Source organism: Lontra canadensis, unplaced genomic scaffold (assembly GCF_010015895.1).
Source record: "Lontra canadensis isolate GAN:19392208 unplaced genomic scaffold, GSC_riverotter_1.0 scaffold3, whole genome shotgun sequence".
Taxonomy (NCBI): domain Eukaryota; kingdom Metazoa; phylum Chordata; class Mammalia; order Carnivora; family Mustelidae; genus Lontra; species Lontra canadensis.
In genome coordinates this window covers 4,273,767-4,299,441 of record NW_022630997.1, presented here as the reverse complement: position 1 = coordinate 4,299,441, position 25,675 = coordinate 4,273,767, and the positions used below count along the sequence as shown (strand labels likewise).

Sequence of the window (25,675 nt, the reverse complement as noted above, 5' to 3'; positions counted from 1 at the left end):
GGGCTCAACATAATCATAAGATCTTTAAAAGTATAAGAAGAAGGCAGATGAGGAGGTCAGATGCCATGTGCAAAAGACTGGACCAGCTTTTACTGATTTCGAAGATGGGGTCATGAGACAAAGAATGCGTGTGGGCAAAAGTCAAGGAAATGGATTTGTCCCTAGAGCCTCCAAAAGGAACTCAGTCCTGCGGGCACTTGGATTTCAGCCCCACAAGACCTGTGTATGACTTCCGATGTCTAGAAACGTAAGAGAATCAATTTGTGTTAAAGCTACCATGTTTGTGGCAACCTGCTGTAAGAGCAACAGAAAACAAAAACTCTTCTAAAAGTCAGTGTAGAGTAGAGGTTTTGAATACAGAATTTGCAAATGGACCAGGTCTTCAGTTGGAATTCAACCACTTGCTAAACATGGCATTTGAGATGAACACCTTAACTTCTCTGAAGCTTGATTACTCCAGTTGAATGACAGTAAAGCCTTCACAGCAGTCCTGGAAGATGAGTGTGCCAGGCACCTAGCCCCTGTGTATGACCTCCAGTTTCCTGGAGGAGGATAGGATTCGTCAGCGTGGTGTCTTCTGTTTTGCTCGGGACCAGCCCAGGAGGTCCACACTGCCCTAGAGACCTCTATGAAGCCTTAGGGTAGAGACAGTCACAGTAATCTTTTTCTTCAAATTCTTCTGCTAATAATTTGGTGTATGAAATGCTTCATCCTGAGATCACTAATTTACATGCCCAAGGTCTATATGTGCTCAAATAACATCAGGCTTAATCCTACTGTTATGACCAAAGAGCGACGTCTTCTGTGAGTCCTCCGCATCTTCTAGCAGAGGAATGTGTTTTATAGGCCAATGGAATCACACTTAGAAACAATTCAGGGCAATTCCGCAGGTCACTACATGTGGTCCCCAGATGTGGTCCTCTACTGAGCTGGCTGGCATCAGGCCGGTATAAATGTAAGGAGGTGCTATCTGACCCCTCGGAAAGAAGCGTTGCATCATGTAATGCTTAGAGCCAGAGAAACTGAACTCTAATTACTTTTGAGGAACATAAGTAAATTCTAGAAATTATCCCAAATGCTGCCTGGCCTCCTTCAGTCAAATCTTGCTTCTTTGGGGGTTCCCAGAAGATGAAAAATTGAAATTACACAGGCTCTCTTGACTTTAATAATTTGCAAAATTCCTCCCTTTGCCCTTACCCCCAAAGGACAAGCGCTAAACACCTCTGTGGTACCTGAGCCCCAAGCTCAGCAGAATGTTAATCTACCTTCCTCACATTAAAAGAGCCTAGCTTCTGCCTGCCCTGGGAGGGGGTGGAGGAAGAAGGTAAACGGATGTCTGAATGGCTAACAGCCTACACTTGCACAAATAGACTTTAAGCAGAAACATATGAAAATAAGATTCCCTATTAATCTTTAATAGGGTTGCAGACTTCCTAAGGAAAATTATGTTCAATAGTAAATATACACTAGGTCGTTTTTCTTCCAGGCAAGTTGTTTTAAGGTCAACAGAGCCTTTGAGCTCAGCAAACAACTAGTCCCTAATATCTTCCTTTCCGGATGGGCCAATGCTCAGGAGACAGGGAATTGTGGTGTTACATGTCAAAAGAATAAATCACTTATTCCGTTGCCATCAGGTAACTCCCCCTTTTCCAGAATATCCAAAACCCTCCTTGGTAATCCATTCTCACACTGAATGTCCTCTTGTCAACAGCAGCCCCTCCCCGACACCTCAGCCCCATTTTCCACATTTTCCCTAACACTCTCTGCTGAATTTAAAACATTTCCCCCTTTATTCTTTAGGGCTGAGGAGCTGGTTTCTATGGTCCACATCAATCATTTTCTAGGACACCATCCCCTCAACCAGTCTATCCAAACAGGTGAGCTCCGGGCTTCCTGTAACCCACTCACAGTGCACTCGGGGGTCTCCTGGGAGCCTCCCCCAACTGCTTTTCCTTAGAGCCAGTCACTGTGGGCAATGCTTTGTAGGCCCATGTCAATGAACACACAACAGCCTGATCACTGTGGTTAGCCTTCCTTTACAGTGGAGGACACTGGGGTCCAGAAAGGTCAACATCCAGCCGAAGTCATCGAGCTGGTTAAAAGTTAGAGCCAAATTTTCAAAAGAAAACCATAGGTTCTCCAGTTCCTACTCACCCCCACAACACAGATAGGAAAATGAACGCTCAATTTTTAAATTTTAGTCTTGGGCTTTTGACGCCATTTTGACAAGAATTGTGTGCTTGAGAAGCTGAAATCTGATTTAAGTGGATGTAAGTGATATTTACCGGGTCCAATAAAGTGTAATGACAGAATGAGTGGGCATCCTTTCAGTTTAATAGTGTTTGCAGTTTAAAAACATAAAAAAGTAATATCTGTTGTTACCGTTCAGTAAGGCTGAATGCAATCCCATGATACAGCTGTGTGAAGAAGTCCCTCAGCCCATGACTTCCCCCACTGAGCACCCCTTCCCCACCCCTGGCTGTGTATACACTCCCCCCAGAGGGTGCTACTGAAGTCAAGAAGTGAGGGGTGTAAGACAGGCCCACGGGGAGAAGTCAGCAGCCTCCCCAACAAGCCCTCTCTGGACTGCAGAGAACACTCTTGAGGCCAGAGACAGGAGGCATCTGGCAGGAGCTGGCCAGGCTGGGGTCATCTCCTTGGTGCTTTCCTGGAAGAGGAGACACATGTGTAGCCCCTTCCCAGAGCTTGTGAGTGTGGGGCATCATGGTTTGAAAATCCAGAAGTCCTGAAGTCGGACCACAGGTTCAAAGCTCCATGGTCCCTGCTGCTGTGTTTCATCTCTGCATCTCCCCATATGGGGAGGACTGAGGTCCAGGACCCACTGCCTGGCACAGAAAAGGGCTGGATAGGAATGTTACTGTGACTACACTCAAGGTGTTCCAGTGCTGGCTTTCTCTCTCCTCCCCCACAACCCCTAAGTCCTGCGAGGCAAGGAATGGAGCAGGTGTCTCTCCTCCTTCACATGAAAGAGCAGGTAAAACCTAGTAGATTATCAGGAGCCTCAGCCAGGGAGGGCCGAACCCTGCATGGAAACGGCTTCAGCTGGGTCACCCCTGCCCCAAGTGGACAAGGAACACTTAGTCTAGCTCCCTTGAGGGGCGCTCTCCCATGTGGGTTGGAACAGAATCCAGCGGACAGGCAGTGTTTGCTGGTACCTCTTGTACACCCAGAAAGCACCCCTTCTGCTTTCTCTGAGCCCGGGGATGCTGGGGTGCAGCCTGAGGGCTTCAGGGTAGACACGTAAGGCCGTATCAGCATTCAGGCACCCAGCGCCAAGACTGCTCACCTCGAGCTTGGTAGTCCAGCCCCAGCCAGCCCAGTGCCTGGCCCAGACTGCAGATGGCTCCCACAAGGCACTAACCTTCCAATGACCAGACATTATACACCGTCAGTCCAAGACACTGGGTATGAGGCGGTGGCCATGGTGAGACAGGGTCAAGGACAGAGATCAGGTTCCTTTGGGATATGGCATCTGGCCTCCCAACACCAATATCCTCCACTGTCCCTCACTTACGACAAGCAGCGAGCTAGTGTGAGACCACACTATGCACAGTCCAGGCCTAGGTTCAAGGAGACCTGGGCTCATGGAATCATAGCACTTTGGCAGGTCAAACACCCGCGTGTGTTTGAGTAATCTGCATTACAGCGCGTCACCAGCAGTGCTGCCCACTCCCACTTCCTCCTGACAACCACAGATGCTTCCACTCGGCCAAAGTGACAAGAGCAAAGCAAAGTGTATATGTCAGCATTACTCATTTGAATGGTTCATTGAGCAGGTCAAAGACTGCTCCGAAGGTCATTCTGGAAGGAGGATTTCTTTTCAAATAATTACCTCAAAACCCTCTGTTTTACTTCGTATTTTCCAGGCATAACTCAGCCAAATGAATTCCAAGCTCAGACTACAGAAAACAAACTATCTGTGTCCTCCCTACAAAGAAGACAAGCTTCCGCCTGGCAGCCCTGCTGCTCAGGCGCCAACTTACTAGACACGCGGTAGCCATTCCTCAGTAGCCTTGGCTTCTAAGGCCCTAGTCTGGGGTGGGGGGTGGGGGGTGGGTATCAGAGCCTTTCACAGAGGATCCCCACAGTCTTCCAATTAGAGCCGGGCATCAGTGCAGCACGGAATCTTTGAACCGTTGTCCTCATTCTGCCGCTACCACCACGGGGCTGACAGCCCACACCGCAGCCACAACGTGCTGTCCTCTCCTATGCCCCCTCCTCACTGCCCAAGTCCGATCTGGCTACTGCTCCTTCTCAGCCCCATTTTGCAGACCCTCGGAGAGCAGAGCAAGACCATCAAACCAGTGTAACTGGGTCAACATTCTCGTGGCTCTCCGGTCAAGTGTGGGCTCCAGCAGCATCACTGGGAATGCTCTAGAATTGCAAGTTATCAAGCCCCATCCTAGACTTCATGAGTCAGGAAGTGACCCCAAAGCAGGCTAACCTTGGAGAGCCACCGCTACAGAACAACGGAACCTGGGAGAAGTCCCCGAGCCCAGCTCTCTTCCCTCTGCTGGCACGTTCACACTGTTCAGGTGGCTCACTTGTCTCTGACTCTCTGGGTCCCTCAGAGCACCGGGCACTGCAGTCCTGCTGAGCCACGGAGTAAACCAACCGCCAGCCAGTATGTGAAGCAAAAAAACACACTTCTCAAGCCATATACCTAATTTTTAGCTAAAAATGTTTTTTTTTTTTTAACATTCCATTTATTTATTTGACAGAGAGAGAGGTCACAAGTAGGCAGGCAGAGATGGAGAGGGGAAGCAGGTTCCCTGCTGAGCAGAGATCCCAGGACCCTGAGATCATGACCTAAGCTGAAGGCAGAGGCTTCACCCCCTGAGCCACCCAGGCGCCCCGCTAAAAATGTTTTAACCTGAATTTTTGAACCTGGGACATGGAAGAGGGATTTCCCCTTTTGCTTTTGCCTATTTCCAGAGAGAGGTTTTCTAGCAGGACAGTGTCAAGATCCTATGCTGGGGTGAATATTCTTGCACAGAGGGCATTCTCTCTCCCAGACTTCCATCCCAGCAAGTTCAAAGCTGTCAGATGGAGCCTGCCAACTCTCCAGTAGGAATCTCAACTGCTGAGCGCTCACAACAAACCCTCAAACTTCCAGGGTCCTGCCATTTGTAACTCGAAGGGTTTTCCCAGGTCCAACATCAGTATAATCCCATAGCTCTCGATCACGTGGGATGGCTCCTATCAAGGTGTATCACCCCACCCAGCACACCAAGGAGCAGAGGCTTGCCTGCGGCATGGGCTCCTACTTACGAGATCAGTGCCACTGAGTCTTCCGGACACAGATGGATTTTACACGTCAGCCTAGAGTTCTGCCTCACTGAGCAGAACGTGACACTCAACTCCTCTGGCACGCTGGAACAGAGAAGGAAAGGCCGCCCTTGAAGGTGCCGCCCACCAGGAGGGCCTCTCTCAGAGTGAGAGACCCGGAGGGGCCAGGCGCGCCAGCCTGCCACACAGCCCTGGGGGCGACGGCTGATGGGGATCAGCAGTTCTGTGGGGGATCAGCATCAATTCCACCTGGCACTTGACACCGCCCCCCACGCCCCACTCCCCCAACCTCACCATTCTGACCTGCCAGAGCTGAACGGGTTGGGTACACACAGCACGTCCTAGCTCAAGGATGCTCTGGGAACATGTGTGCCCACACACGTCTTCCAGCCTGAGACCATTCTGGTCCTTCTAGAGCAGCAGTTGTCAAAGTGAGGCCCAGGGACCCTGGCAATCTCAGCCTTTTAGGGTCCATGAGGTCAAAGCGGTTTCCTACCCATACGAAGTTCTGATTTACCTTTCTGTCTCCCATGTTCTCACTGGAGGACCCTGTTTTTCCAGAAGTCACCCGACGTGGGATACTGCATCAGACTGAAAGCTTAAGTGAGTAGAAGACCCCGCGTGTCTTACGGGCAGACACTAGACTGGAAAAGTAGAAAACAATGCCATACTTCGCCTTACATTTTTTGTTTTGTAAATACTGTGATTTTCAATAAAAATATGTTCTGTTATTTTGAGTAACATGTAATGGGCTTCTTGGTGTTATTTTTTCCCTTGATGTTATTTTTAAATGAAGAACTAAATAGGTAACCCTTTCTTCACCTTTGATTCTCAATACCGTGTCAGTTAGATCTGTCCCCTGCCTCCAACAAAAACCCCTTGGGATTCTCAGTACTTTTAAGAGTGTAAAGGAGTCCCGAAACCAAAAATTAGAAAGCCACTGTTAGAACAAGAAGTGAAATATGTTTTGTGAGGGGCACTCGAGCCCTATCTGGAGGAGATCCAAAGGTCTCTTGTCTAAAATTTTTGTTTTAAGAGGAATCGATTGTGAAAACAGAGTCCCCTCAGGTATCCAACTCCACACATGCTGAGCGTCTCAGGAAAAATTCTGTGGGCCGTTTGCAAGAGGCACCCACTTCGCACCAGAGACGGGCAGCAGACTGTAAACAGAACCTGGGCTCTGTCACCCACAGGCCCTCTGGGCTCTCATCACTGCCTCCACCTGGGTGACCTCCTCATCCATGAGACAGGGTAGGAGCTAGTGACAGCCCCGCTTCAGGGGATGCGGTGAAGGGCTTGGCACAGGGTCTGGCACATCATAAATGTCACACAAATGACACTCTCCTCATCATCCTCCTTATCACCGTCACGGTCATCCATGCCTTCCTGTCACGCTGTCCCTGGCTCTGCAGATTCTGGGCTCCTGAGTCCTGCACCACAAGCCACTCTGCCCCCGGCTGTGGCTTGCCTCCTAATGGGCTGATGGGATGATTCACAGCACAGAACTAGCCAGAGGACAGGAGGGACCGGTCTCAGTGGCACTGAGTCAGTCACCGCCCTTTGCTGTATCGCTCACATCACGGACTCAGACCCAAGCCCCTCTGAGAACCCTTTATTCACAGTTACTCTGGGTCACTGAAGCAGCACGTGCCCCGAGAGGCTGCCAGGGGTCCCCCCACTGCCTATTCAGTTGCAACAATAGTGAATTTAGCACGTTGGGCTGAACAATCTCGTGGCCACCTCCGTTCGTGTCTTACTGGGTTATCTTTGCATGCCGATAATTGTCCATTCGCGACAGGAATGTTCTTGAGATGACACATGCTCCAAAGACCTCTGGACTTGGTCCGCCCCTGCCTCTGGCCCCCACTTTTCTCGAACGGTGCAACACTGGAAAGATGGTGACGTGTAAAGCTTAGCCACATGGTCTCACATAACGGCGTTGACATTTCCACGCACTGCTTAATGCTGTGGGTGCACAGAAGTGTAAAGCAAAGAATCTACCCCCTCCACCCACCAAGCCTACTTTAAAGGTCTCTGCCTTTAAAGGGGAAGGGTATGTTACATCAGGGATTTAAGTTTCTTTATCCTTTATGATAACAGCTTACACGCAAAGAGTGACGGACATAATTTATTGAGTGTTTGTGGTGTTAGGCGGCAGGCACGGTGTTGATGCATTTGTGTAGACACCTCCCTTAGTCCCTAGAGCTGTCCTGGGAAGAATGGAATCCCCACCTTCCGTTACAAACACCAGACTGAGGCCTCCAGCCCCCCGCTTCCTAGAACCAGCATGACGAGGGTGCCCACTCAAGCCCACCTCACTCACCAACAACACTGACAACCACAGAGGAAGGAGAAGAAAAGTCCCAACTCCAGCCTGGAGTGGAACTTTGCACAAATTCTTGTTTTCCTTGGATGCAAAATTTTCTGCATAATTAATTGCTTTTGGAAATTACAGAGCAATTTCCCATTCACTGAATTGGAAATACTCCATTGGAATGTAAATGCCAACGTGACTGCAGGATATCTAACTTGGGGTAATGCCTGAGTGGGGGTCTGGGGCCTCCTGGCTGGAGCAAGACTCCCAGCCTGGTTGTGAGAGCCTGGCCCAAGCCCTGCACAAGAGCTACCCCACAACTGAAGGGGCAGATCTCCTCCTACAAAAATGAGACTGCTCTGGGCCATGGGCTATGGGTCCTTCTGTCAACCCTAATCTTGTCTCCGGTGAAGGGCAAGTATGGAGAGGGAAAAGTCAGCTTCTTGGGGCCAGCATGCTGGTCAGCATGGGATGCCACTGGCCCCCAAAAGCTATTGGTCTGGATGAGAGGGCTGCCCCCCAGAATACTGAGGTTCCCCCCTTTTCCCATTCTTTGTCCAGTGGATAAAACTCATTTGCAAAAGGAGCTGCAGGAAATAGAAACAACACCTTCCTTTGGAATTAAAAACAAGAAGACATCATAGACTCTATGTGGTTGGGATTAGGATGACTTGAGGAGGAAGCCAGTTTATTTGTCAGTGAACTTCGGTCTTAGCATGTGACACCGCAGCTGGGCAGAGCAGCAAACTGCACAGAGGAGCAGGGGATCAGCTGGGTCTCTTTCCATGGCCGGCAGCCTTGGACAAGGCGTTGGCCATCTTGGGCCCCCCATGTCAGCACTTCCAGGAATGAGTCCAGATCTCTCATCTACCGCCCCCCCCTTTGCCCATGCTGTGGTCAAGATGCAATTCACAAAATGGAGGTTTTCCTCTGATTAATGACATGGCCTCAGGGCAGGGAGAAGGTAGGCGGGCAAACACCTGGATGACCCCAACCTGTGACATAACCATGGACTACTTAGAGCTTGTTGTCACTCTGTGACAGCAAAGAATTCATCTCCCATGAGATACACAGCCAGGTCCCTGATTTCTGCTGCCTTGGGGTAGGTGAGGGTTGAGGACCCTGAACTCCCATGACAGCTGTCAAGGAATTATGGCGCCCAACCGGGTAAGCGGGAGCTGCTGGGTGACGGGCACATGCCTTACATGTCCAGAACCCTTGAGGTCAAACAGACTGTGCTCAGTAAATGTGCTCCTAGTGAATGACTGAGTTAATAATAATCAGAATAAACCAGTGTGGTGCGAGAGGATTTTTTCTTATTTGTAGAAACAGTTCTTGTCATCACCAAGCTGTCATAGAGAAACCACTCTGTAATAATCAGTGAGTGCTCAAAAGGAAATTAGATAAAGAACTTAATGAGCATGTATTACCTGAGTAGATTTTTTTTTTAAATGATGCGAAGATGGACATTATGTCCTAACTGTCTGTGAAAGCGGTGTTTAAAACTGGTGCTGTCTTAGCTACTGAGCCATGAAGAGCGTCTGGATTCAGAGGCTGGCCGGGATCATCATTCCGCCTGTCTGGAACTGAAGTCCGTAAGGCTGAACAGTGTGAGAACACTGTATTCTTGTCAGGAAAGACAATCATTTGGAAAAAAGGACAGAAGCCAGGTTTCAGAGTTAGCAAGACCTGGCTGAACCCCACCTCCTTCAGGTGGGAGCTGGGCAATCCCGGGGCTCCTCGCCTACCGCCTGTCCCTGCGCAGGGCAGCTGGGCTGCTCGGAGACCACGTGTGCACTGTGTCCAGTGCTGCTCGTCGTTGAAGCCTGGTGAGTATGTTGTTGTTGACATCCCACGCCTTCCTCACACCCACAGGCCTGGGCCTCTGTCCCATGACTACCAAGCCTCTCTCTCCTGGGCTACTCATCCTTCCAGCCCAGCTCAGATGGCAGCTTCTCCAGGAAGCCATGCTGACCCACTCTGCTGAGGTGGTTGTTCTCACCTCTGTTCTCCCATAGCACTTTGTCCCTTCTGAGCACAGACTACCACACCAGGTTGCAATGACTCTCTGTGCCTGCCTTCCTCTCTGCACTGTAGATGAGAAGCTGAGTCTCTACTCCTGGCACAATAACTGAAGGTCAGCTGGATGGATAGATGGATGGATGCACAGTTAAGTGGGTGGGTGGATGGGTGGATGGATGGTGTAAATGGATGGATGGACAGATGTGTGGGTGGGTGCATGGATGGGTGGATGGACAGATAAGTGGATGGACAGATGGATGGATGGATGGACAGACGTGGGTGGATGCATGGATGGAGAGACATCTATGGATAGAATGACAGATGCACAAATGGATGGATGGGTGGATGGGTGGGTGGATGGATGGATGGATGGGTGGATGGGTGGATGGGTGGATGGATGGATGGACAGATGGGGTGGGTAGATGATGGGTGGGTGGATGGATGGATGGACAGATAGGTGAGCAGATGGACAGATGGGTGAGTAGATGCATACATGGATGGCCTGATGGGTGGGTGGTCTCATGGATGGACAGATTACCTATGTGTTAAAATCAGTGTCATTCTGAGTTCTACTCCTTTTCCCTCTGAGTGACTGACGCCTGTGCTCACCATGATTTTCTTCATAAAATTCTATTCTCCCCTCAGCTTTGGGGACTGTGCCTTTACCTCTGAGGGCCTCTCCGCACAAGCCTTCCCTCTCCATGTGGAACATGGACATCCTCGTGCACCACAGACCCCACGTTGTTTTTCTGAGCCCAGCATGCCTCCCCTGACTCTGGTAGTAGACTCTGCCAACTCTGGCTTCAATTAAGCCAAAGTATACGTTCCCTCTCACCTCAGTGGCTCGTCCAGGGATGGGCACATGCCATAGCCAAGGTCACTCCAAAGTCCTTGTGCAGGATTTTTCTAACAGGTAATAGTGGGGAAGAGTCCATCTTTGATTATGAGGTGACAGGATAGGTGCCTTGCAGCTGTGGGGGCAGCACTCACTGAGAAACAGGATGAGAATGAAGCAGAAGGAGCAGCGAGGTGACAGTGTAGCTCCGGTAACACTGTGCCCAGTATCTTGGCTGTGACCAATTACCCTGCCTCCCCAGGCCTGAGTTAATACAACCCCCCTCTTCTGGCCTAGCCACTTAAGCTAGGTTTCTCTCATGGAACCAAAAGAATCCCAAAGAACACAGCCCACAAACACAGCAGGGCCCAAACAATTCACATCCTCTCCCCACACCTCCAACCCTAGAGACAAGTCTGTTCCTCCTTCTCCTGTTCCCCATCCCGGCTACTAACGCCATCATCTCTGCCTGGTCACCAGGCTGGAGAGACCCACGTTAGCCTCTGTCCATGCCAGGTGCTCTCAGTAAACCAAGTTCTCCCTTCCAGGGTGCCTCACGCTTCCCAACTATCACCTTCTCCTCCTGGTTCATCTCTCATCCCGCTCCACCGTAAGAACCTCCCACCTGCCTCCTGGACTCTCCCCAAGCTGATCCCCCTCCACACTGCCTCCTGGGAGCCCTCTGAGGCCCAGCTGGTCATGTCTCTCTTCCTTCCTAAAGCTTCACTGGATAAAGTCAATACTTCAACATGGCACTGGAGGCTCCCAATCTCTTGTCTTGTTATCACACAGATGCTTCTCTCACCAGGACGGTCTTCAGGCCCCTACTCCTACCTCCACCACAGCAACCTCCCTAAACCGAGCACCTTCCTTCTGCTGGACTTTCCCTGCTTCTCACCCACCGAGGCCCTTGGCTCCTGAGATCCTCTGCTGTGACACCTCGCCCCCTGAAGAAATATGGGCTCTCTCTTTGAGCTTCCTGGGCAGACTGGGTTCCATCCTTCTTCCGCCTACCTTCGTCCTTGAAGACGGTCATACACAGTTCTGGAACCAAGACTCCATCTGTCCATGCAGCTCTGGTAACTGACAGAATGTGCAAATATAAAGTCTCTGACTCTTTCTGTCTCCGGCCGAGAGAGGCAAAAGCAACACTGGTGAGGACGTGGGCAGGTGAAGGGAGGTGGGAAGAAGGTGAGGCAGAGACTCTAAGCTCTGGGAGGCACCGGGAAGGGGCAGGAAGGAGAGAGACAGGATGTGGTATAAATCTAGACCGGCATTTTTTTAGCGACAGGCTCCAGCAAGAGCAGACAAATGGCTCCACACCCGCCTCTGCCAAAGGGGAGATAAGGAAAGAGATATGAGGTGACAGGATAGCGCAAGCTGTAGCGGGTTCTGCCTGATTCACCCTTCAGGTTACCCCTGTAGGCTCTGACACGGCTTCCGCTTCCGGTGTGGACTTCCCGCCTGCCTCCAGGGTGCACAGGCCCAGGGTGGTGGCTGGGGCCTGGAGGACCCGACTAGAAGCATGTTCTTTCCCTGCTGCACTCAAAGGCAGCAGCAGCAGAGGTCAGAGGACAGCCTGGCTCTTCTCTCAGGATCCTGATGTTGCCTGCACACAGGAGCTCTCCCCTCAAGAGTCTTGGAGGGGCGGGTTCCAGCACACCGTCTGGGTGGCGGGCCGCTCATGCAGGTGGGACACATCAGAAACCTAGCCGTTCACCATTCCACATGCATGGCTAAAGACTCCCATGTAATCATTTGAAATAAAAACTGCTCAAATGAACTGGAAAATGTTTTACTTGTATTTTCTCATATTCCTGAACCTTTCTTTCCATGGTTCAAAAGTTTGCATTGTCTAATTGCTGATTTCCATTTGTGAATGAATCAGCGTAAAGTAAAATTAAGTGCCAAATTAATCTACCCATCTAGTTTTAGGCATTAATTATCCTCTGAGCCATTTCTCCCTGTGTTTGCCACATGTTGAGACAAGCCCAGATATAGTAATATAGAAGAACCCAGTTTGCAACTCAGGAATGCAGCCCAAGCCATGGAGGAGATGTCCTTGATCTCTAAGATCCACAGTTTACTGCATGGAGGGGATCGGATTCTAGGCAAATGAAACACTCCTCACCTTTTAAAGGTTCACTAACATCTGTCAGACTAAGTTACTGGAGCAGAAATCTGTTGGATAGTTTTGTGATGTGTTTCTCAACTGCCCAGTTAATAAATTAACAACAACATATTTCCTCTAAGTGTAACAGAGTCGGGCCCACGGTGGAGAGTGGTGCTCTCCACCTGCTACAGCAGGATTTTTGAAAATTACATCGTGGTTCTTCTGAGGCTGTATCAGAGAGACCTTCCTGGTTCTGCTAAAAACAAACAAAACTAAATACAACCAAAAAACGGGTCTCTAGGATGCAACTGTAGCATCCTCAGTCCCCGGGAACAGGTAGAATCATCTACTTGGTGATCTGATCAAAGCCAGCGTTCCTGGAAACTGTGGGGGACACGGAGCCAAAGCACCAGTACGAGCAAGTGGATGGGGGACAGAGGGCACAGAGGCCCTGATACCTTCTCTTTTGAGGTTCAGCATTATCAGAATCCTTCCAGAAGTAATGAGATATCCCTGGCCAAGCACTGTTTCACTTTAAAAAGAAAGAATTTCCACAATAGGAAACAACAGAGATGAACCTGGAGGAATTTATGCTAAGGGAAATAAGCTAGTCACGGAAGGACTAACACTGCATGATCTCACTTACACGAGGTATCTAAAACCATCCAATCCATGGAAGCAAAGACCAAATCACAGTTGCTGAGAGATGGGGGAGGGGAAGCAGGGAGCTACTAATTCGTGTATACAAATTTCAGTTATGCAAGATAAATGAGTTCTAGGGATCTGTTGCACAACACTGTGCCTACAGATGACAACACTGGACCGTGAGGTCAGAGGGTAGATGGCATGACAAGTGCTCTTAGCATAATAAATTATTTTAAAAGGAGGAAGGAAAGGGGAGGAAGGAAGTTAGAAAGAAAGGAGATGCAATGCTGCAATGTCCACTTTGGAAGGTACTGCCAGTAAAGCGGAAGTCTTAGTTGGTGGGTGGGCTCTGGCTGGAACGTCTTAGGGCCCCACCCCTAGGGCAACACCTCATGCTTTGCGAAACAGCAGCTCCACACTGAGCATGAACGAAATTACTCGGGTGCCCAAGGTTGCCCTTGTGCAGAATGGCCAAGAAGGGCCCTGCCCGCAAACCAAGAACCCTCTGGGTTGTTCTCAACAGCGACACCATGAGGCAGCACCTAAAGCCACAGGCAGGTGAGCTGGTCCACAGCCTCCGGCTCACTCTCCGCCTGGCATGGGAAGCAGAAGGGGTTTTGGAGTAGAACTCTGTTGCTCTTAGCTGAGAACAGAAGGGGGCATACTCCAGAGGAAGATGCCAGACCTCTTGGTAATAAAATTGAGCTGAGGCATCTTTTTTAGTTAGAAAAATAAAGGAGAGATGAACATATTTGAGCACCCAGAGCCGGTGAGCAAGTGCGAAGTTTATTTTGGATTATCAGACTTTGGGGGAAAGGAGGTAAGGCGGAGGTTTAAATTATGCATCTGTAACAACCTGCAGCAGGAATAAAGGACGATGCCTCCTTTATGGCCAAACCCAGTCCTGACATCCTTCCAGGCACTAAGGAAAGCAACCAGAGGGACGACTGGCAAGGGAGACGCTGTGCTTCAGGGGAAGAATGTGTGCCTTTTAAATTTCATCACTTCCTCCTCAAAATACCTCTGCATTTGCTGTTCTATAGACAAGCTTGGAGGACCCAAACCCCCCAAGAGGAAAGGAACCAGTCAGCTTCTCTACAAGGGAAAGGAGAAAAGAAAACAAAGTCAAAAGGGGAGGCTAGCACTGCATTTCTTCTGTGGAAAGGCACAAGGCAGGAGAGAGACAGGTTTTGCCCAGGGGCGGCTGGACACTGACAGAGGAACCCGTGTGCCGCGACCAGGAAACCAGCAAGTGCGAGGGGAGTTTTAATGAGCCCAGGCAGCTCTGCGATGGCTGCTGATGCTGAGATGGGAGGGGGCGTCTGAAAGTGTGAGCTTTCGAAGAAAACTGTTTTTATGAAGCAATGTTTCTTCTTGCTGTCCCTTGCCCTTTGGAAGACTCAGATCAGGCCCTCGGTCATCCCCTCCGCGACACCTCCCTGTCCCTGGGTGGGTACACGTCGGAGCAACGGTCATGTGAGCCCCGCTGGAGCCCCAGCTCCGGAATCCCAGCTGCTGCCTGGGGTGGCAGGCACCACAAGGGCCTCCCCGGATGGACGGAGGAGGGACGGAATAAGAGGGATAGGAATAAAGACAAGATTAATAAAATACGATGAAAGAAAACACCCTGAGCCCACCCAGCGGCTGAAAGTACATTTACCACATCTGACAGGGAGAAGGTCATCGTGAGTAATACATCCAGACCCTGGAAAGAAATTATGAGCTAAATCCCTCACCGATGGGTACCACTGGGGAAGGTGCTGGTTTACCTTCCCTGGGGAAGTCTCAGCAGAGGGTCTAAAACCCTTCAATCCCGCTGAGACAAATCTCACTTGGTAGCACCCCTGGGTGGTGCCGAATCGGGATTTCCAAACACCTTTCTAGTCATGTGCAGCTGCACTCCGCTGCGGTCACCACATCCCTGCCTTGGTGTGACCAGGCACAGTTCTTATCAGGCAGGACTGTCCTGTGGTTCCCCCAGAACATTTCTACACCATCAGCTGATGCCATTCTGCCACGGAGGCTGTGTCAACACAAATAATTCCTGGACCCTCCCTAGCGGGTCAGTCTGGGCCCCAAACAGCACCCAAATCACCCTGTTATCTGCATACTCCTTCTGCCATCTCCCCCAGAATACTGCAAGTTCCCCATCTCCCAGCTACTTCTCACGACATCTCAGCAAAAAACCAATCTGACTTAGCGAATTTACACCAACCTTCCAAGGATTCTTGAAAGATTTTATTTACTTATTTAGAACAAGGGGAGGGCAGAGGGAGAAAGAGAATCTCCAGCCGACTCCAGGGTGAGCACAGAGCCTGACGCACAGCTCCATCCCACAACCCTGACGTCATGACCTGAGCCAAAATCAAGAGTTGGATGCTTAACTGACTGAGCCACCCGGAAGCCCCAAGGAGTCTCTATTTTGCAGTAACGCCGATGAACTGCTCAGGGTCGGCTTTCAGCCCCTACAGGAGCTGTCTCAGACCTCCTCTGCAGCTTGTGTGCAAGACCAACCTCATGAGAAGAGAAGGGAGAGGCTCCTTCATCTCTCCCACCTCCCGTCCGCTGCTCGTGGCCTCAGGCATCACTCCATTCCCCGGAGCGTACAGCTGCCTGTCTTGAAGCCGCCTGGTTTGGACCCATCAATGAAGAGGACAACATCCACCAAAAAGACAGGGAGGAGCTGTATCTGTCTGGCTTTAAGCCAGGGAAGGTCCTAGAAACTCAGTCCTGCTCCCAGAAGAGGGATCTCTTCTGCTCTAAGACTAACGGGACACCAGGAACTTGAGTTTCAGATCCAGGGGTCTTCACAGGAGGGCTGTTCAGAACATCTGCTCCCTCCCGGCCTGCTCCTAGGCCTCTCCCCCTGTCCCACTCCTCAACCACATTCACCTCCAGCAAGGGGTTCTTCTAGTCTCTGGTTGATCGGCTTCCCCAAGTTATGGCTGTGTGGGGTCCTGCCTCACCCTTCCAGCAAGCTGCCCCTGCTTCTAGCCCGTACCTAAGAAGATCCCACGGAAACAGAGGTCCAGGAGGGTGAGAGCCCTTGGAGAAACTGCACTGTAGGAACACCTGACTCCTCCCAGGACACATGTGCCCATCTGCATTCTATCTCATATAGCAAGTCACCAGCTGAGAACTTTAAAAAAAAGTGGAGAGACATTACTTCCAGAAAAATCTCGAGCATGCGAGAATTCTACAGATAATGAGGACTTTTAATTTTCTTTGGTCCCTGTTAGAACTAGTTTAAGGAAAGGATGGGATGCCATTGTCAGCTCTACTCAGCTCACCAGAACCTTCAGAATATAACATTTCACCCTTGCTCTCTGCTCTTTAGAAATGGGGAGCCTATAAGCAAATGAGCACATAGTCACACCCTCCTCTGTTTGTCCGCCTGTAAACACTCATGGAGTGCACAGGATTTTGTCAGAGATGGCGTTCGAAGGCTCCTGGTTCTGCCCCAGGGACAAAACACAGCTGTTGTCAAAATGGTGCCCCCTCTGAACCTCCAGCGGGGGATCCCGCCCCCGTGTCTGGGAGCAGCAGGCTCATCACCTCGGGCTACAAAGACTTGGTCTTTGCTGATCAGAATCAGCTTGCTTCCATCGGCAACTAAATTCAACCCCAAGTTTTAGAAGGACACCCATCAAATTATTGACAGTGACAGCTGGGGGCAAGTGAGTGCAGAGTGAAAGGGGTCAGCTACTTAACTCTATATTCCTTAAAAAAACAAACAAACAAAAAACAAACAAACAAACAACCCCCCCCAAAAAAAACCATGGCGATTATGTTCATGGATTCCTTCAAAAATTAAAATACATTTTTAAAAAAATGGCCCAAAAGGCAAAGGAAGCCACAGTTTTCAACAACAGGGCCAGGCTTAGCAGGGTTTCTGCTGGGAGCCGAGCGGGAAGGTGCCCACTTTCCTTAGCCACGTGGATGACTGAATGGCCCAAGGCATTCTGGAAGCTCTTTTCAGGGATGGACACAGCTCAGGCTCTCTCGATGGTCTTTCCCAGGCTTAGACCTTGACTGTCAAGAGCCTATTTGCCACTCCCCCACCCCCACTGAGTTAACCGCTAAGATCCCAGCAGCAGCCTAGAGTTTGCTGAGTGGGAATGAGCCTTCACGCTCACCTGGCCTCAGGTGACCCTCTGTGCTTACTAAGCACCCCTCAAAGCGTTCCCCAGGTTAAAGACGGGAAGCTTCCTCATTAAAAGAGCCTGACTAGCTCTGGAAGAACCCGGGGCCGAGGGCAGAGGTTAGTGTCTGGCCAGCGGGCTCTACCGCCTGCCCTCCCCTTGGCTTCCCCACCCCAACCCTCCGCCCTGTAGAAACTCAGAAAGCAGGAGCTCGGCCAGGAGAGCAGCCGCAAAGGTTCTCCCGGCCGAGCTCATTCATCACCCAGCCGCCGGCGCCACTTACCTGCAGATGTAATTCGTCTTGCAGGAGTCCTGTAAATTCAGGCAGTTGGGCTTCTCCCTCTCCTCGTAGGAGCACACGGGCACGATGGTCTGCCGCCGCCGCTCGGTGCACGCGATGTCCCGGCAGGAGCAGAAGAGCATCCCGTAGCTGTGCTTGGCAGGGACCTTGTCGAAGAACTGCCGCAGGGCCTTGTGGCACTTGCGCCGGTTGCAAACCTCGTTGGACATGCTGGTGGTGCACGGGGTGATGTAGGCGGACCGGTACTTCTTGCAGGTGTCGTCGAGGTTACAGGCCTTGGCGGCGTCCAGGCAGTTGTTCCCCTTGGGCACGGGCTCCACTGCAGAGGAGAGAAAGGCAGGCGTGACCCCAGGGTGGGGGGCCCCGAGGCTCACATTTGCTCTGTTCTACCTGAGGCTCGGCCGGGTCCCGGGCGATGCTGGGAGCTCTCATCAGCTCTGTGTCTTGAAGCTAATAGGTAATGAGTTCATGACAAGGAGAATGTATATGGAGTGCAAAGGCCGGGAGCCCAGGGCAGCCCACAAGCCCCTTGCAGTCCCTTAGATGGATAATTAGGTGGTACTGAGTGAGGCCAAAGGAGCCAAAGGAGCTCAGGCCCCTGCCAGATGAGGTATAAACAAGGCTACAGGAGAACACGTTTCCAGCTCCTGGTTGGTAAACTGAAATTAGGATAAAAGAAAAAGGCAACAAATTATATACTTGTTCATTATATAGTATATAAAATGATATGCTGAATGTAAGTATAATTGCCATGCAATCCTCCAGGAATATAATTATGTAATAAATGCATATAGTACGTGCTAATTACTATATGATTACAGAGTAATTACATGGTTATTTGAGCCCAGAAGACAAAATATTACGCCAGCTCTCTAAACAGGAAGAAATAACTACAGCGAACTTGTGTTTAAGTTCTAGCTCACAGGCCATTGGAAGAAAACCAGAATACATTACGTGAAAATTTGCAAACCTCAATTACCACTTAATTTGCCACATACAAAATGTGGGATCCATGAGTACTGAGGGCTGCAAACTAGAAAAATTCAGCGAGGATTCTGGATAGGATTTCAATGGGCTTACAAACCATAGGCCTCAGGAATCTCACAAAACATATGTTTCCTTCTACCCAAGCTCTCTGTGCTCGTGCTCAGAGAAAACAGGGCTGTCCACTACCATGCTGCCCACTGTGCAGCCTGGAGAGAGAGCATAGGGGAAGCAGGGCCCACTGCAGTAGCCAAGCGGACTGGCAGACAGGACCAGGCCCAATGCCACAAGTTAAAAGATGAGCAGACAAGGGAAATGAAGCTTGACATGATGACACAGGTGTTTTCACAGGAGGGAAGTGATGAGAAAATCTTCTAGGGCCTGGTTATAAGGTGATCCATGGAAAACTGATCATTAGGTGTAGCAGTGACCTTCTGGAGACAGCAAAGAGGTAGACGACAACCTCGCTCAGTTGTGAGAATTGTCCTCCCCACACCCTTCCACTAAGTTCCTGCTCAGGCCTCAGCCCCTGCTTTGGTTCTGGAACTCCCTTTCATTCTCCTTGTGCCCTGGTCAGTGGGGCCATGAAAGCATTTGGGAAATTACAAGAGGCCAGAGAACTGATTAAGAGAGGAGAAAGGGCCCAAGTAGGTTGGGTGGGTTTGAAAGACAGGGCAGTGCACTTAGTGTACATTCAAAGGGCACATGGAATATTCTCCAACCTTAAAGAAGGAAATCCTGCCAGCAGTGTGACAACAAGGATGAACCGTGACGATATTAATGCTAAATGAAATAAACCAGTCATAAGAGGATAACTACTATATGATTCCACTTACAGGAGGTTCCTAAAACACTCAAGCTCAGACAAACGGAGAGTACAATGCTAATGGCCAGGGGCTTGAGGAGGGGGGAAATGGGGAGTTTCTATTCAAGGGGCATCAAGTTTTAGTTATGCAAGATGTAAGTTCTAGAAGTCTGCCATCCAACATCATGACTACCGCCAGTGGTGCTGTATTGTACACTTAAAAATCTGTTGAGAGGGTTAATCTCATGTTAAATGTTCTCACTACAATTTTTTTCTTAAATGTAAGTAAGTGAAGGGTACACAAAGCGAGTCTACATTTCAGGGAGCGAGAAAGACTCCCTGTTTCATGATGGTGTGTCTTGCTTTAAAAAAGCCCAGTATGCAAAAGTCTGAAATCACCCAATTATACCCTGGCACCACGAGCAGTACCCTAGTATGCTTCATGTTGCTGCAATGACATCTGAATCCAACAATTTAATGTGAAGGCAATAAACAAGACATTCAGCCCTTCTTGGGTAAGCAGGACAAGAAGCCAGCGGCTGCACAGAGATCCCTGCTGGTTTAACAAGCACACCTGGTACATTTTCTCCATCACGACCTTCCCAGACCAGCTTCTCTCTGGCTCCTCTGTTTTCACACTCAAGCTCCTCTGCACTCAAGAAATGAAATATGCACCATGTGCCTAGACGGGATCACCAGGACCTACAGGCCTTGGTAACCCTTCCAGTCTTTTCCTCTTTTGAGACCTTTAATGTTGTGCTGTTGGGCCCGTCAACAACAGTGGTTTATATTCTCAAAGGTCTAGAGTTTCACAGAAGATTTCTAAATTAACCATTTTTCATGAGAGTCTAAAATAAATTAATATAACTAAAGACCAAATTCTGGACCATCTGGATTAGGCCCTGAAGGCGAGATACGGGAACATAATTTTACTGCCTGCATTTACACTTGTCCTGGTATTGAATGGTGTTTTACGATCTCTAGCTAAAAAGGAAAGAATAGAGGTGCAGAGGTGCACCTAACACCTAAATGACGTAGCCAGTGATATAGGAACAAACAGTTGACAGAAGTTCAGATGGAGGAAAATGGCGGAAGAATTAAGTCATCACATGACAGCCAGTAACACAGGCCAGCTCAGCTCCAGACAACTCAGGCTGACGCAGGAGTATATCCCAATTGGAAGCACCGATTCAGCTTCAACAAAATGGTATTTTACCCCTTACATTAATGTCATTAACTTGCATTTCATTGTTTACAAAGTTCTGTTCATATTTAATTTGTGTGTATTGTTTTTACAGTTGTGTAAAATTACAAAATAAAAGTTTATAGTTCTATGTTCCTAAGTGTCAAATAAAATTATAGTAAAAATAATAAAACTCAACACATGAGGTCCAGGAAACTTATTTTTCTCTCTTAAAGTAGTCTGTATAATATATAAGTTTTTTAAAAAATTGGTCTGGAGAGAGGCTCCTTGACATGGGTCTTGGCAATGAATTTTTGGGTATGACACAAGCAACAACATCAAAAATAAACAAAGGGGATGACATCAAACTAAGAAGCTTCTGCACAGCAAAGGAAACCATTAATACCATGAAAAGGCAGGCTGTGAAATGGGAGAAAATATTTGCAAATCATATATCTGATGGGGGTTAATATCCAAAACGTATAAATAACTCATACAACTCAGTAACAAAGTAATAATAATGATGATGATGATGATAATAATAATTCCATTTAAAAATGAGCAAAAAACCTAAATAAACATTTTGCCAAAGGAGATATTCCGATGGCCAACAGGTACTTGAAAAGATGCTCAGCATCACTAATCATCAAGGAAATGGATATCAAAACCCCATTGAGCTATCAAAGCACACCTGTTAGAAGAGCTAATGTCAAGCCAAGAAATAACAAATGATGCAGGGAAAAGGGAACCTTGGGCACTGCAGGTAGGATTATAAATTGGCACAACCATTATTGAAAAAATTTTCAATTTTTTAATTAAAAAATTAAAAATAAAACTATCATGTGATCCAGCAACTCCTCTTCTAGGCATACATCTGAAGGAAACCAAATCACTATGTCAGAGAGATCTGAACCCCTATTTTCACTGCAATGTTATTCACAATAGCCAAGACATGGAAACAACTGAAGTGTTTGTCAGTAGATAAATGGGTAAAGAAAACAGGATGTATATACACACAATGGAATAATATTCAGCTGTATAAAAGGAAATCCTGCCATGATAAGTAACAAAAGTCAGATAAAGACAAATACAGTATGATCTCACTTTTATGTGGCATCTAAACACACACACACACACACACACACACACACACACACACATCAAAAAAACCAAACTCATAGGAAAAAAAAAGATCAGCTTTGTAGTCACCAGAGGCAGGGGAAGGTGAACTGAATGTAGATAGCCAAAAGGTATAGACTCTGAGTTATAAGATACATACGTAATGGGAAATGTCATGTACAACATGATGACTATAGTTAACAATGTTCCATGCTATATCTGAAAATTGCTAAGAAAGTAAATCCTAAAAGTTCTCATCAAACACACAAAGACAATTTTTTCTTTTTCTGTGTGTGTATCTACAGGAGGTAACAGATGTTAACTAAACTTGTGACTATCGTTTTGCAATATACATAAGTCAAGTCATGATGCCATTAATTTCAAACTTATACAGAGCTGTTAATTATATCTTAAGAAAATTAAAAGAAAAACATTGGTCTAGCATATTCCTGCTTTATTACAATAATGTCAGCTTCCTTTTTGAAGTTGGTAAAACTACATACGCCACTATTTTTTTCTTCTTAATGTTACCAAAAAGAAAAGCGATATCTTAAAGTAAAAGCTCTGTACAAAGTGGGAATAGAATGAATTATTTTATGTCCAAACCAACTGCTTCCATTTTACTTCATTTAGCAAACTCACTTTCAGCTGATTCAGTTTTCATCAATACATAACCCAGCCAGAGCCCCATCTCTTTACCATTATTTCAGAGCCTGTGACAAATTCCAGAATGCACAACCTGGAACATTCACAGAAGCAAAACAAAACAAGTGAATTGATGTCCTGCACACAGGTCAATGTGTGACTAGCTTTTTGTTTCTGATTCTCATTCACACAAAATATTCTCATAACCCTTTTTCCAACTTTTTATGTGAGGCCAGTCTTACCTAAAAAGCAGAACCTGATAAAGACGAAAGAAGAAAATTGCAGACTAATATTCCTTACGTAGATTCAAAAAGTTTGGTAGATAGCGTTTAGCAATATGTTAAAAGGTTAACGTACCAAGATCAACTTGGGTTTATCCCAGAATGCGAGGCTGGTTTAATATTTAAATATTAACATAATTTATCATATTAACGAACAGGAAGAAAACCATATGGTTGCTTAAGTGGGCAAAGAAAAAGTGTTCAATGAATTTCAGCACTCCTTCCACAATAAAAAATGCTCAGCAATCTAAGAATAGTAAAAAACCTTAATCTGATAAAGGGCCTTTATGAAAAACCTACAAATAAAAATCATATTAATAGTGAAATATTGGGGCGCTTGGGTGGCTCAGTGGGTTAAGCCGCTGCCTTCGGCTCAGGTCATGATCTCAGAATCCTGGGATCGAGCCCCGCATCAGGCTCTCTGCTCAGCAGGGAGCCTGCTTCCTCCTCTCTCTCTGCCTGCCTCTCTGCCTGCTTGTGAGCTCTCTGTCAAATAAATAAATAAAATCTTTAAAAAAAATAGTGAAATATTGACTTTTCCCCCATAATGTTAGAAACAAATGAAGGATATTCACTCTTACCACCTGTAGTCAACACTGTTGGACTAGGGCTAGAGGTCCTAGCCATTGCAATAAAGCAATGAAAAGAAATAAAAGGTGTAGAGAATGGAAAGGATGACATTTCTATTTGCAGATGACTTGGAAAATCCTAAATAATTTACAAAACAACTATTAGAATCGGTAAGTGTATTTATCAAAGTCAAAGGATATAAAATTATATATAATAATCAGTTGCATTTTTTTAAACTATTAACAAAATTTTAGGAAATAAAATTTAAAAACATAATTTCATTTGTAAGAGAACCAAAAAAGGAGTGCTTAAAAATGAACAAAAGACATGCAAGAAGTCTACGCTGAAAACTAAAAAGCACTGCTGAGAAAATTAAGGAAGACCTAAATAAAGGGAAATAGATACCATGTTCATGGATCAGAGAACTCAGTATCATTAAGATATCAGTAATCTTCAAATCATAATGTGTTTTGACATAGGCAAGTAGATTCTAAAATTTATATGGAAATGCCAGTGACATAGCATAGTCAAAGCAATCTGAAGAACAACAAAGTTGAAGGAGTTTATACTGATCCCAAGATTTACCACAAAGCTGTACGTATCGAGACAGTGGGGTACAACACGGGCATAGACAAGTCAATAAATGGAACATAAAACATAACTTGGCTTAAATATACCCACACACCTAGAGTTATTTGTTTTTTTTACAAAGTCACTAAAAAATATCTAACAGAGAAGTTCTCTTCAACAAACAGTATTGGAATAATTAAAAATCAATGTAAAAAAAACAAAAACAAAACCCCTTACTTCACACCATACATAAAAATTAATATAAGATGGATCACAGACTTAAACCTAAAAGTCAAAATCACAATTTTTTTATTTAAAAAAAAAAAAGATAATATTGGAAGTAGGCCAAGGTTTCTTAGAGAGGACCACAGAAAGCCATAACATAAAAGAAGAAAATTGGTATGTCAGATTCCAGTAAAATGAAAAAGCTCAGCTCATCCAAAGACAGTGATAAAAAATGGAGAGAAGGAACAGACAAATCACAGACTAGAAGAAAGTAATTGCAAAACACTATCTGACAAAGGACCAGTATCTAAAACATATGTAGAGTACCCAGGACTTAACAATAAGAAACAATCCAACTGAAAAGTGGGTATAACATGTGGGCTGACACTCCACAAAAGAAGATACATGAATGGCCAATAAACACATGAAAAGCACTCAGGATCACTAGTTACCAGGCAAATAAATGGAAAAGAAAGCCACAATGAGATCTGCTATACACCCACCACAGTGGTTAAAATTAGTCTGACAACCCCAAATATTTTCAAAGATGTTGAGCTTCTCCATTGTTGGCGGTAGTGTAAAATGGCCCAATCATTTTGGGAAGCTACTGGGCAGGTTTTTAATAAAAGGAAGCATACCACTACCCTATAACCCAGTATTTCCACTTCTAGGTATTCATCCAAGAGACATGGGAGTATATGCCCATAAAAAGGGATAAGAGTATGATTACACTATATTGATAATAATCAAAACTGGAAAAACAGCTCACATATCCATTAATAGGAAAACAGCTACACAAGTTGTGGTCTATTTGTGCAGTGGAATACCACTCAGAAATAAGAACTCATGAACTATGAGATACACACAATAGCATGGATATATCTTTAAAAATACTACGCTGAAGGAAAAAACAAAAGTCTTACACAAAGAGTACACACTGAATGAGTCTATATATGTTAACTTCTAGGGCAGAAAAATCCAATTGATGATGAAAAACATCAGAAGAATGGTTGCTTCTAGAGGTTGGAGGGGGGAATTGCCTGGGAAGGGGCAAGACAGTACTTTCTAGAGTGACGGTAACTTCTATCCTGATATAAGTTTGAGTCAATGCCCACAGAATGGTACACTTAAGGTTTGTACATATACAAATTTTACCTCAAAAGGAATAAATATTAAGCAAGGATTAAGAACTGGTCATTAACAGGTATGCTGAAGCAGGTAGAGAAAATATACTGATATCTGCATTTTAAAAATGTAGTGATAGGTGGAAAGGATGGATAGATGGATACTTACGAAGCAACTGTATTCTAATTTAATGATAGAATCTAGATGGGTTAACTGTAGAATTTTTTCCACACGTTTGAAAACATTCAAATAAACAACTGGGGGAAAAAAAGTGCCAATCCATATAAATCCTATTACAATAAAATTTTATCTTAACATGCACAGGATATGGAGCAACTCTTGGCACCCCTTAGCCTCCTTTCCCGGTTAAAGACTCCTGAAATCATAGGATACGTAAATCAGAGTTGAGTTTTCACTTGGTAAGAAGATTGATTCCCGTATCTATTTGACAGACACCCCCCACCCCCAGTGCAAGCACAAAATGCT

General features: G+C 46.9%; 1 protein-coding gene across 3 annotated transcripts in view; it reads right to left on the bottom strand.

The window, feature by feature from the left end:
• The window catches only part of GFRA1 (GDNF family receptor alpha 1), a 202,698-nt gene that overhangs the window by 41,405 nt on the left and 135,618 nt on the right, over positions 1–25,675 (bottom strand). For all 3 annotated transcript variants that reach the window (XM_032878967.1, XM_032878985.1, XM_032878976.1), the window contains one exon: positions 17,665–18,001. In XM_032878967.1, the coding sequence (XP_032734858.1) occupies positions 17,665–18,001 (337 nt within the window). The remainder of the gene's footprint in view (positions 1–17,664; positions 18,002–25,675) is intronic.